This window comes from Triturus cristatus, chromosome 8 (genome assembly GCF_964204655.1).
Source record: "Triturus cristatus chromosome 8, aTriCri1.1, whole genome shotgun sequence".
NCBI classification, from domain to species: Eukaryota; Metazoa; Chordata; class Amphibia; order Caudata; family Salamandridae; genus Triturus; species Triturus cristatus.
In genome coordinates, this window is record NC_140591.1 from 985,301,689 (window position 1) to 985,314,999 (window position 13,311).

The window sequence follows — 13,311 nt, forward strand, 5'->3', positions numbered from 1 at the left end:
GCTGTGGATAAAATTGCCTGGATGTTGATGAAGTGATTTACTCCATGCAACTTAGGAGCCCAATAAAGCGCTCCCCAGATGAATAGAAATTCACAACCGAGGCTGGTCATCAAATCAAATACATTTAAATAACATGTTTATTAAAGTATTAACAAGGTTACAAGATCACATCCTCAATTAGTTGTGAATCAGTATTCAATGCATGAATGCATTTGGCAGTTATGAACATCAAACCGATATAAAAATCATATAAGCAAGAGGCAAATTAATATGAAATCATCTCACAAAGAGTTAGGCAAAGAATCTGACAAAGTATCTGAATCTCGTCTACAGTGCTCTAGCTTAAATCACACACACACATGTAGATAAACTAAGCTCAGGATTTTCCCAACCTCCCACACAATAAAACTACTTTAAGCATCCATCAAACTTACAGTTATCTACAACATAATTAGATACATCGGGCAGCCTGAAACATTCTACAGTTATCTAGTAAGAAAAACATTTCACATTAGAACAGTTTATACATTTGGAGTCAGCTTCTCCTAGAAATAGAGGAAAACACCCATTAAATGAAACAAGATGGCAACCAGACAGTAGCCATTTTAAAATGCAGGCCTACATCACTACAGTATTCTAAACGTGAAAAAGACACAATACCTTTCCATGTACACATTTTAATGTCAATATAAATGGAATCCCTTTCCTTCAAAGTTATTTACTGGTTTGATGCCTGTTTACATCTAACTGTTATCACAAAAGGAAGAATATTTCTTTGTGTGGGACAGTTTTGACAGTCGACAATCATGTTGTTTCAGGAAGTTCCCAAACCAGTATGCAGTTACCAGCTATCACTACTTTGTCTACATTTTTAATTAGTTACATCTGCTGGTGACTGATTGCTGTCGGCCTAAGCATGGATGAGCTTGGTAAGGCTATTGTTCTAAGAGATTCACAATTGTGCAGATCTTTCACACCTGCTTCAAGCTTTTGGACAGGAAGCAAGTGTGACAATCTAATTAAAATGCACACCAGGATGCCCAGCCAGCAGTTGGTAAATTGGTTTTAAGGCTCAATTGGGAAAGACAGAAAAGTAGCACTTTTTGTAAGAAAAGTAAATATTCTATAGATTTGTATTCAGTAATGGTATTTTACTTTATGGTTTTGATCACAGGGAGAACTTTAAGTAAGTCGGTGTATTCTGGATGTTGAGTGTAGGTAGATCTTTAAATCTAATACTTTGGGAGGGAAGAACCTGAAATAGATCATCAGGTCAATGCTTCTGTTCCCTCGTGAAGTCCGTAATTGGGAGATTGTTTCTTCGATTTCGATTTTCAAGTTTTTCTACTTGCTTTTCAAGAGTGGAGACTTGCGCTTGCATGTTTTCGACTTTAAGTGAGGATGTTGCAAAAGTGGAAACATGGTGTTCTACTGTAGTGAGTGAGGCGTTCAGCCATTCTTGACCATTTATCATCAAGAGTCTGCAACCTAATATTAGTTTCCTCTATGTAAGGACACAAAGCCCGAATTTCCTCCAAGGGAAGCTCCATAGAAATAGGGGCTAAGTTTTAGGTGGAGACGGAGGGTATTTTCATTGAGTCTTGTTGGTGCTTAGGTGAGATGAAGAAGCGCCTGTCTGTTTCATGACAAGATGTGTGCAGAGTCCTTTCTGCGATGAAGACGCATCCCAGTTCTCCATTGGCAGATGTGGCTTGGGGGAAATATTAGTGATTTCCTTTGTACACTGACAAAGAAGAAACTTGGCGGAGAGAAGATGTCTTTCGACTCTGCCCATAAATGACCCAAGAAGCAATCCACAGCTGGGAAAGAAATAGGAAGAAAACGCCAACTAAATGCATAGAGACATGTTTAAAAGTACTTATGAGGCCACGGAATATGAGCATGCAGAACTTACCATTTCATTTAAAATCCTAAAGGTTGGCCCTGTTCTGTAATCTGAGGGAAAATTTGGGGGTAAAATGGTGGCAAAGCCTAATCAGCCGCAGGCACATAGAAAGTTGAAATTCCAGCACAAGAGCATGTAAGGCTGTATGGTCATAGGTGAAGTGCAAGCACAAATTAATACATAAGGGGAAATATAGAACTGTTTTCCCCAAAACAAAATGGCGGCCGCTCCGAGGTGACAATGCAAAGGAGAAAAATATTAAAAACTGAATTGAAGAGTGGAATAAAACCGCACAAAGTATTCTGTCTGTGCTCAGCATCCTATTGTGAGAAATTTGCAGGCTCATCAGCAGGACAAGCCGCATTGCCATGAAAGCCTCTCCCTCACTCGAGAGTAGCCATCCTTGCCTGGTACCAAGTCACGCTTATGCCTGAATGCAGTTTTAAACTGCCAATTCGATTTGGCAATATAACCCCCTTGCCAAGCCTTAAACTCCCTTTTACTGCATATTTGTCACCCCTAAGGTAGGCCCTAGGTAGCACATAGGGCAGGTTGCATTGTATTTAAAAGGTTGGACATGTATTTTTCTGTTTTACATGACCTGGAAGTGAAAAACAATTCAATTCATTTTTCTCAACTGTGAGGCCTGCTTGTCCCATCGAATAACATTGGGTTGCCTTGTTATATTTCATGAGTGCTTACTTTTGATTAGGGACAGATAAGCATTTCAAGTTTGCTATCTATAAGACTGTAATAAAAAATCCTCTTGAATGGTAAAGCCGGTTTCTAAATTACAATTTTGAAAGTGCCACTTTTAGAAAGTTTACATTTTTCTTACCCTAACCATTTAGTGCTTGTAGCCTCCACTGGGTCACATGACTGGGTGCAATTGACCGTTAGACTTTGCTAATTCCTCCCAGACAGTCGCACAATAGAGGAATTTGCTGTGCTTGAATGGGCAATTTGCTGGCAGGATGGCGGGTGCTGAGCTGGGCACAGCCCTACTTGCAACTGAATAGGCTGTGCTTTGCTTTCACACATTGAACTTGTCACCTTCACATTGTTTCTGCAGCCAGCTTGGGGCCAGGGCAGTGATGGATGGAAATCCCAAGCTCTTCAATGAGAAACCTTTAGAAACTTCTACCAACTTCAAAGAAGGCACCAGGTATACAGATAGGGCCCTCAGACTCACTCTTCAGTTCAAATCATGGGCCTGTGGAAGGACTCTCAGAGGACTTCCTGCTGCAGTGGCCTGCTGTGTGCTTCACAAGATTGGTTTGGTGAGCCTAGAAGGACTGCCTTGTTGTCCTGAGACTGCCTTGAATGCTCAAATGCCAGCCCTGCTTCTTCACCTAAACTTAGAACTACCAGATGGACTCCAATGTCTAGTCTGACGGCCTCCTGTTCAGAGCCACAGGGACAAAACAGGCTCCAACCATCATGAACCAGCACCTGGACCCAGCTGGAGTAGGTTCCTGACCTCCAAGTTGTGTCCCTCAGATCCTGGATCTTTGGTGTGGCCTCAGTTGAGCTCTCCTTAAGTTTTTGGGCTCTTTGCAAACTCGACTGGGCCCGTTGGTGCCAAAACCTTGCTGCCTGTACCAACCATGGCGCTACAGCATCAACTGGTGTCTGCCAACGTGAAGCTCCAGCCCTGACCATCAACAATTCCCAACATGATCTTCGTGCTACAGGGACAACCACCCGTGATGCCCGGCCTGCTCTTCGTGCTAATTTGAAGCTCATCTGTGAAACTCTCCCTTTCCCTCTGGGCCCCTTCCACTGCGAACAGAACTCTTTGCGCTGACCTGTGCAGGTAACTCTTTCAGCAGGACTAACCTAGTCCCTGTAGCAGTCAGCCTGAACTTGTGACTCTCACCCCATGACCAGATAGCCATGAGTGGTGCTTTGTGACACTATTTTCACATTATTCTTTAAAAATGTATAACTCCTGTTCTGCTGATTGAATTTCATTGTTTTGTTGTTAAATAATGTATTAAATCTTACTCTTTTTTTGTTGGTGTGGGATTTTTCTTGTGTTGTGTTTTTTCACTTTATTACTGTTTGTGTGCCACAGAAATTCTTTACACATTGCTTCTAAGTGAAGCCCAACTGTTTTTTTTGCCAAGCTACCCAGGGCTAAGCACAGGTTAATTTAGTGACGTTTATGGTTCACCCTGCCAGAGATAGTAGCTGTTGAATGACCAGGGCTCACAATCCAGTCAACCACAAACCCAATTATGTTATGTCATGGTATGTTAGAGCCAGGTCTTCTTGCCCCAACCAAAGGTGTGGCATGATGGTTGGCGATATTTGTTTGTTGATTTTGTTTATATTGCATGAAGTCCTTGGGCAGAAGGAAGGCCCTGCTGCCCTTGTGGTGTAGGTGGGTTGGGGGTATCCTTTGAGGACCCCATTCAGCCTCAGGACTATGAATCGATGTGAAACATAGGAGTCTCTGGTGCCTTTCAACACATTTTGCCTGGGGGTGGGTGCATCATATTGAATTACATCACTGGCATACACTGCTAAACGTAATTACTTCTCAGCGCCTAGGCATTGAGTCGAAATACACAGTAACATGGCAATGGTTTCAGTGGGTGATTTTAGCTTCCGCAAGTTATGGTTGAGGAAATTGCAGTTTTGTCACAGTATATATGTTCAAAAGAATAAATATACCACTACTCATGTGTTACCATTGCTTGTCCTGTTTAGGTGACGCAGAGACCGGGAGCCCATAAGATGAGATGCCTTTTCCGAATTAGCTTTGTACCGAAGGACCCAGTTGAGCTGTTGAGAAGAGACCCGGTAGCATTTGAATATCTGTATGTGCAGGTAAGTGGCAGTGCTCTCAGTACTTAAAACAGAGTGAATGAATGAGTTAGTGAGTGTGACCTTGTATGAAGTGCACATTTTAAAATGAGCTGCCCTTGTTGCTCATCAATTACTTTTTGGGTCCCCAATCACAAAACCCTTTGTGCAGATAAGTTCAACAATACTTGTTTATAAGTCTAAACTCACCTTTGCACTTCACAAAACATGAATTTACACTTGTGAAGGGCTTTATTTGTGCATAATATTAAACCAGCATGGAATGATATTATGTTGGACTAAATCCTTCAAACCAGGAGTTGAGATTCCAAGGTGGGAATGCAATGTAGATTTGGCGAACACACTAGATTTGTGAGTTTGTGGATATTCAGAAACTGTTTCTTTCACTGCTCATTTCCCATCAGAGGCAAGGTTGTTGATTTACTTCTTGCAAGAGCAGGACTACATATCTACCCAGGTTAGGAATGTGGAGGGAACCTATCCAAAACTGGTCAAGGTGTTGGGGTAGGCAATGTTTTCTAATTGTAATAGAAAGCCTGTGCAGATATATTTTTGCTAAATATTTACACATGTCAAATTAATGTAAACCATGTACATTAACGCACACATTAATGTTTACACTTGAGAGAGTTCCTTGGAAATTGTGACTGTAGCAGCTTATCAGGATTACTCCCACCATCCCATCAATTTTTGAGAATTCTCCCAAATGTGTTAATCTATTCCAAACACAGACTTAAACCTACATGAACAGATTTACACATTTTCTTGAGATCCATCAAATGGATGCCAAGAGGGGGATTTAGATTTGTTTCAAAAAAAGTAATACTGAAGTCTTTACTGCATCCAAGTCTAGGACATTCGACGCTATGTTGTATCATACATTTCTTGTAAAGCTTGTGTGCTCCACAGACTGGGAAATTTGTTCTCAAGAAAGCGGTGGAAGGACGTTGCCCCCCCCAAAATAGGAGGAAAGGAACAATTAAACAACAATCTTTTATTTTTTCTTTCCTGCCGAGTCTGGGGGGCAGGGCCTGATTGTGACAGGAACTGAAGGGAGTGGTAGTGCATTCCTTTCACTGCGCATGATGGTTTGGCTGATCGTCTGGCATACTTCTCATTCACCCCAATAGCAACAAGGTTCAACATCACACCTATATATTATTATAGAAAGAATTATTCTCTTTTATTTTCTCATTCACATCTCATCTAATAACCAATAATTCTATTAAAACGTAAAATAATTCAATATCACTGTCATCACATCATTATAAATTCATCCCTAGAGGAAGAGAATACAAAATATCACAATACATAAACATAAAAACATAGAAAGGGGAAATACAATAGACAGTCACATATATCTTTTTATGGTCACCAATCTTTCTAAATCACTGTTTATATCACAGAGTATCATGAGCCATTAATATCTACTGTATTCTTCAGTGTTTTCCAGATTAGGAGTTAGCTGTTCACCAATGCGTTTCGGTGAATACCCCATGTTCAAGGCCACCTTCTTCAGGATAAAGTTCCCAAAGTCTAATTAAAAATAGATTCACCCCTATAAAGAAATATAAAAATAAGAAAGTGTATAACAAACCTGTTATGTTCCTCTATTTACAAAGACAAGATTTCTTTTCAACAAACAAACATATAAATCCTTCATATTTAAATGTTTTAAATTTTTTATACATATAAAAAAATCTACATTTCTTCTATTTCATCGTAAATTCCCACTCTGTTTAAGTTAGAATATGCACCTTAGTGTATTGGGGTTCCCACATTCATAACTACACTCATTCATTCCTAATATTTTTACTTATTTCCACTTTTCAGCTCACACATTCCATCCTACAAAAGATATGTATATTGGTCATAAAATTATGTAAAACTTGAAGGGACCGAATAAAACCAGAACTGTCGCCCATGGGTTATAATATCTCATGTCTTAGCTCAAGTATCTTTTTTTCAAGGGAGTTATCTAAAGATAATTTTTAAGCACTCACATATTCATCTTAATGATACACCTAAGGTCTGGTCACGCGGTTTTATATTCGTGCTCATTCCTAAAATGAAAATAGACCCAGCGGGATGTCTGGAATAGAGGGAGATTTGGGCTCGTACATTTGTGTACTTTTAGGGGCTTATTTATGAGTCCCTTGCGCCATCCATGCCTCACGTTGCGTGAAGGTACCAGCGGCGCAACCTGCTGCGTGAAATTTACATGCACAGGTAAAGCCACCCTGCATGGCTTTACGTGTGCTCGTAAATATCACCCCATTTCACACAACACGTTGTGTATTAGGGGCATGACATGGGTGTTGCTGTGGGTGTGCCCATGTCCACTGATTCATTTCCAGATTTACGAGCAATCGAAAACCTGGAAATGCGTCAGAATGCTACGCAACTCCCAGTGGTAGCGTAGATAGGCGCAACAAGGAGAAATGTTTTAATTTATCCTCGGTTTTTCCTCTTTCAATGCGTGCTGCATTCTACGGCACACATTGGAAGAGGAAATCACCTCAAGTGATTGTTTTAGTGCAGGAAGGTGCCCCTTCCTGCACAAAAACAATATCCCCACAACGTAGGCATCCTTCCTATATCCTTCCTACCTGAGCCGGCACATGGCAGCAGTTTGTGCGCTAGCGTAGGAAAAAGGCACAGAGATACGACATGTTGCTGTAAATATGTTGCATCCCTGTGCTTTGAAACTAACTCAGTGTGGCACAGCAAATTTAATTGTGGCACCGCGCTGCTTTAGTTTCTCATAAATAAGCCCCTTAATTTGTCAACCACATATCTCCCTCATCCATTCATTTCAAATATCTGCAATGTAGGAACAGAGCAGATTCTTCCTACACACTGCGATCCAAGCAAACTCTATATTGTTTGTTCGGATTCTGTGGTTTCTTAATTTTATCTGGAGGCAAGGTTCTTTCTCATATCAATGTTAAAACCTTAAGAGAATAGAGGGAGGAATTGTATTTAATCCTTTGTTAGTAATATAAATATTTAAATGTGTGATATAATTCCTCCTAATTTTCCAAGACTGTACTTCAATCGTTTTTGTACCTTGTATTTCACGAACAGGGCAATTGTCTTCCTTTTCTCGCTTGTATCTTATACCTAATTAACACAGAGAGGATGTTTATTACTTATAGTTCTTTTAAATAAACCTCAAAGGGGAAAACACAGGGATAGGAAAAAGTGTATTTCCCTCCATCCTCGCCATGATTAGCTATCTCTTTCAAAACCCCTTCGTTCATACTTCTACCTTCTAGTTAACAGATGCATCTGTCATCATCATTCCCATTTCGTGTTAAAATAACGGCGCCGCCATTGCGTCCGACATTAAATCTTTTCTCTGCCGGGGCAATAGCTGTGGACGCATATCCAGTTTCATTTTTTTGCCAGTATCCCCATCTTGGGGTGATTTATATGTTAAAAGTGAAAACGCCCTCAGTGTCTATGTTTTTTGTTTCTATTATCGCGGTTGCCTTCTTGAATTGATTTAGTTTATAGAAAAAGATTTTTACATCTTTACTCAGGAACTCTATCTATAATCTTAATTATGTATTTCAATGTATTCATGTATATGTAGTAACTGTAGTAAATCCCAATCCCGAAAGTCACTCTACAATTAATACGTTATCATTGAGTGTACCGCATTATAATTGATATGTGTATAAAAGTATGCATATCGCATTCTAATTGGGATATGTACATAAATATACATCTTGTCTCCTTAAAAATAGTCTAGATCACATAGGCACCTGTGTTCAATACTAGGTATGAGACCCATGATACAGGTTCCTCTTAGGGGATATTGTTATAACCAGGCGCCCATTCCTACAGAAGCTTAAGCATACTAGCCCCATTCCAATACTATTACTATTATATATTCAGGTGTTTTGATCAGTATGTTTCCTTGGTACTGAGCTTCATCTATTTATCTAATGAGTTTCTTCCATTCTTCCCTCTAGTTCGATCCATTTCTTATTGTGCTCAGCCTTGATATGTACCATTGATCTCTCAATTTACATTTTTTATCTAGACTACCTCCTCTTTTATTTACCAGTATCTTCTATAAAATGAACCACTTAAAGTCCAAATGTCCATGTCCTTGCCAGCGTCGCCCCCATAAAAACAGCAGGAAAGGGAAAAAAACAACACCCATTTTATTTCTCCTTTCCTGCCAAGTCTTAGGGGCCTAGGGGTTGATGGCACTGAGGGGAGTGGTAGGGCCCCCCCATTTCACTGCGCACGATGGTTTGGCCGGCCGTCTCAACTCTCAGAGTATGACTTGCATGTACCCAGTGCTTCACTCCAGCACACTTTACTGCAGTCGTCGTAGTCAGAATAACTTGTCTTGGCCTTCCCCACCTTGGAATCAAGCAATTTCTTCTTCTGTGAACTTTTATCCTCACCCAGTCTCCTGGACTCAGATCATGGGCTTGCTTCTTCTCAAGTGTGGTAGCTTCTTCTCCAACCTGGTGAAACACAGAATGAACTGCGTCAGCCAGGCCTTTACAGTAATCCAAAATCATGTCATCAGTTATTGTCACCAACTTATTGACAGGCACGAATGCATGGCGCATAGCACGTCCCATGATTATCTCGTGCGGACTCAAACCAGTAGTTCTATCTGGAGTAGATCTCATTGTCATCAGAACTAGAGGCAAAACATCTGGCCATTTCATGCCAGTGGCTAAGCACATTTTTCCAATCCTATTCTTGATTGTGCCATTAATCTGCTCAACCACACCAGAAGCCTCTGGTCGGTATGCACAATGTAGCTTCTGCTGTATTTTCAATGCTTCACAAATCAAACCCATAAGCTCATTTTGAAAATGTCCACCTCTATCAGACTCAACTGTTACTGGAAACCCGTACCTAGGAATCAACTCCCTTAACAGTAACTTTGCCACTGTTAATCCATCATTTCTTCTAGTCGGGTAAGCTTCCACCCACCTTGAAAACAAACAGACTACCACTAGAACATACCTCAATCTGTTTACTTGGGGCATTTCAATGAAATCAATCTGCATTCTTGTAAAAGGACCTCCTTCTCTGCCTATTGTTCCCAGACTCACCACTGTCTTTTTCCCAGTGTTAAATTGCTGACAAACTAAACACCTCTGACAGATGCTTTCTGCAATTGTCCTAAACTTTGCATTGTACCAGGTCTGCTTGAACGACCTAACCATCGCGTCCCTCCCCAAATGTCCCTGGCCATGATACATCCTTGCCATTGACGACAAGATGGAATTGGGCATCACTGGTCTGCCATCTCTGTAGACCCAAACATGGTCTGTTTCTCTTGGAGCACATCCTGCCTTAATCCAATCTTTTTTCTCTTCCTCTCCTGCCTCATCTTGCAACTGTTTCACTTCATCCCAGGTCTCTAGGACATTAGTAAACGTCACAGAGAGAAAAGACATTTCCCCTTCTCTGTCCCTGTTGATGGACTGATTCGTCTTGGCACAGTATTGCGCAACATCGTTGGCATATCTGTTTCCGACCGTTATAAAATCCTCCCCTAGTCCATGGGCAGCACATTTTACAACTGCTAACTCCTTAGGCAGCTGTATCGCCTCAAGCAATTTACCAATCATTTCAGCATTCTTTATTGGAGTTCCACTCGATGTCAAGAAACCTCTTTGTAGCCAAAGTTGGCCAAAATCATGCACCACTCCAAATCCATACTGACTATCAGTCAACACAGTCGTCCTCAAATCTTTCCCAATTTCGCAAGCTTTTGTCAATGCTATCAATTCAGCAACTTGCGCAGATTTCACTCCTTTCAATGGTGATGCTTCCATGACCTCTGAAACTTTGCATACCGCATATGCTGCACATAGCACACCATCATCATTTCTCAGGCATGATCCATCCACAAACAACACATGATCACTCTCATTCAAGGGTAGATCTCTTATGTCTGGTCTTGGTTTTGTACAGTACTCAAGCACATCCAAACAATCATGATCATTTTCCATTTTCACACCCACATTTTCAATGTCTGGCAAAAGCGTCGCTGGATTCACATTCACACATCTCTCGAGAGTCACATTTGATGCTCCTAGAATCACTTTTTCATATTTGGCCAATCGACTATGTGACATGTACTGAGTTCTGCTTCTTGTCAAAAGAATTGCCACATTGTGAGGTACGAATACCCTTACAGGATATCCCATTATGATTCCTTCACTTTGTTCCAGACTCCTGCATGTTGCAGCCACAGATTTCAGACAACCTGGTAAACCCACAGCTACAGGGTCAAGTGTCGATGAGAAGTACGCAATAGGCCTTCTCAGTAATCCATGCTTCTGAATTAACACTGAAAGTGCACATCCATTTCTTTCACTGCAGTACAGCTCAAATTCTTTCTCATAGTCAGGCATACCCAAAGCTGGAGCCTCACACATTTTACTTTTGAGCTCTTCAAATGCTGCCATTTGTTCTGCATCTAGATCCAATGGATCCGTCATTTCACTTTTTGTCAGTTTAATCAGTGGCTTTGCTATCAGGGAAAAATTAATTATCCACTGACGACAATAACCCACCATACCCAGGAACATTCTCACTTCTCTCTGGGTCTTTGGAGCTTTCATTTCTCTGATTATTCTGATCCTGTCAGTAGTCACTTTTCTCAGACCTTTTTCAATATTGTGTCCAAGATAATGCACCTCTTTCTTGCAAAACTGTAATTTGGCTGGAGATACCTTTAACCCTCCATCCGCCAGATGATTCAGTAAAGCTATGGTATCTACTTCACAAGCTTCACGTGTTTTTGATGCCACCAGTAGGTCATCAATGTACTGCACTAGCACTGAATTTTCGGGCATGATCAAACTTTCCAACGATTTCTTCAATAACTGATTGAATATCGAAGGACTCTCCGTATACCCCTGTGGGATTCGACACCATGCTAAGATATGCTGGCCAAACCTAAATGCAAAAATCGGCTGGCTATCATGATGCAATGGAATTGAAAAGAACGCATGACACAAATCAATCACTGTATACCACTCAGCATCATGTGGAATTTGATACAGGATCACTGATGGATTTGGCACAATAGGACAACATGCCACCACAATTTGATTAACTTTTCTCAAATCCTGTACGATCCTAAATTTCCCATTGGGCTTTTTTAGTCCCATTATCGGTGAATTACACGGACTACTCAGTAGTTCTCTCAGGACTCCTTGCTGAATCATTTTCTCAATTATAGGAGTTATCCCTTATTTCTGGTGTCATTTTGTATTGAAGAATGTTAGGATATGTGATTCCCTCCTTTACTGCAATTTTCACTGGATCTACATTATTCATCAATCCCACATCCTCTCCAGTAAAATCCCAAACTGTCCTTTTCACTGTGTCTCTCAGCTCTTGAGGCAAATCTTCCGGATTAAACACAGCAAATGCACCAATTAACTCACTCTCTCTATTTTCTAGAGTCACTCGGTACAAAGCATCTTCATCTGGTGTCTCAAAGGCTATTCCATCCGGTGTACAAAAAATTGTGCAGTTCATCTTGCACAACAAGTCCCTACCCAGTAGGTTCACTGGACTCGTGTCACAGACAATGAATCTATGCATGTCTGAAAATTTCCCTATCTGTACTCTTACCGGTTCAGTAAGACGTGTTTTGATCTGTGTATTGGCTACACCAACTACTTGGATTGCTTCATCCGAGAGAGGAAGATTTCTAACATCTGTTGACCTGACAGTTGATCTTGTCGCACCTGTGTCTACCAAAAAAGTAACACTCTCCTCATTTATTTTCCCATCCACAAATGGTCCTGCCTGGTCTATTTCTAGAGTTGCACCAAGTATGCACTCTTCTTCCTCTCCTCGGCACCGTCAATAATCACCCTCAGACTCACTCCCTTCACTCTTTAACAAGTACTGCTGTACTTTGTTAGAACGTCTTGGTTTGTTTACCTGCTCATCATTGTAGAATCCTGAATCCTGATTATACTTTTGTAACCCTCTATTCTGCGGCAAAGGCGGTTTTGGCTCTTGACTCTGCTGTCTCACAACTTTCTGTTGTTGCTGCTGTTGATTATTTCCTTCGTTCTGGTTCTGCACCTGTTGATTTAAAGGTTTACTCTCATTACTCACTAATGGTGGATTAGGACACTCCGATCTCCAATGCCCCATTTGGCCACAGTTGTGACAAGGGAACTTTTTCTTCGCTTCCTCAAGACTTCCTTTTCCTTTTCCTGCATATCTTGGTCTATTTCCTGCATTATTTCCTGGATTATTCGCCTGTTCCACTAACTGTGCTTCCTGTCTCTCTGCAACTTTCACTTGTGCCCACATTGCTTTCTCTTTCAGCTTTCTTTGTTTTGCTTCAATTTCATCACTGAAGTATTTTGCATGTCTCAGGATCTCATCTACTTTCTTACTCTGCCAATCCAATGTGTGCTCACAAATTCTCTCACCAATTTCACGTCTAAGGCCATATACAAATCTGTATACAAAGTGACTCAAATCTTTGTCACCCAGGTGTTCATCTCCACTGAATTGTTTAAATGCCAGTATCAGCCTCTCGTAAAAAGCATGAA

At 40.9% G+C, this 13,311-nt stretch overlaps 1 protein-coding gene across 1 annotated transcript in view; it reads left to right on the forward strand.

Moving 5' to 3' along the window:
• FRMPD4 (FERM and PDZ domain containing 4) overlaps positions 1–13,311 on the forward strand; it is a 1,281,777-nt gene that overhangs the window by 1,122,647 nt on the left and 145,819 nt on the right. Inside the window, exon 9 of the mRNA XM_085622531.1 lies at positions 4,622–4,741. Within this exon, the coding sequence (XP_085478657.1) occupies positions 4,622–4,741 (120 nt within the window). The remainder of the gene's footprint in view (positions 1–4,621; positions 4,742–13,311) is intronic.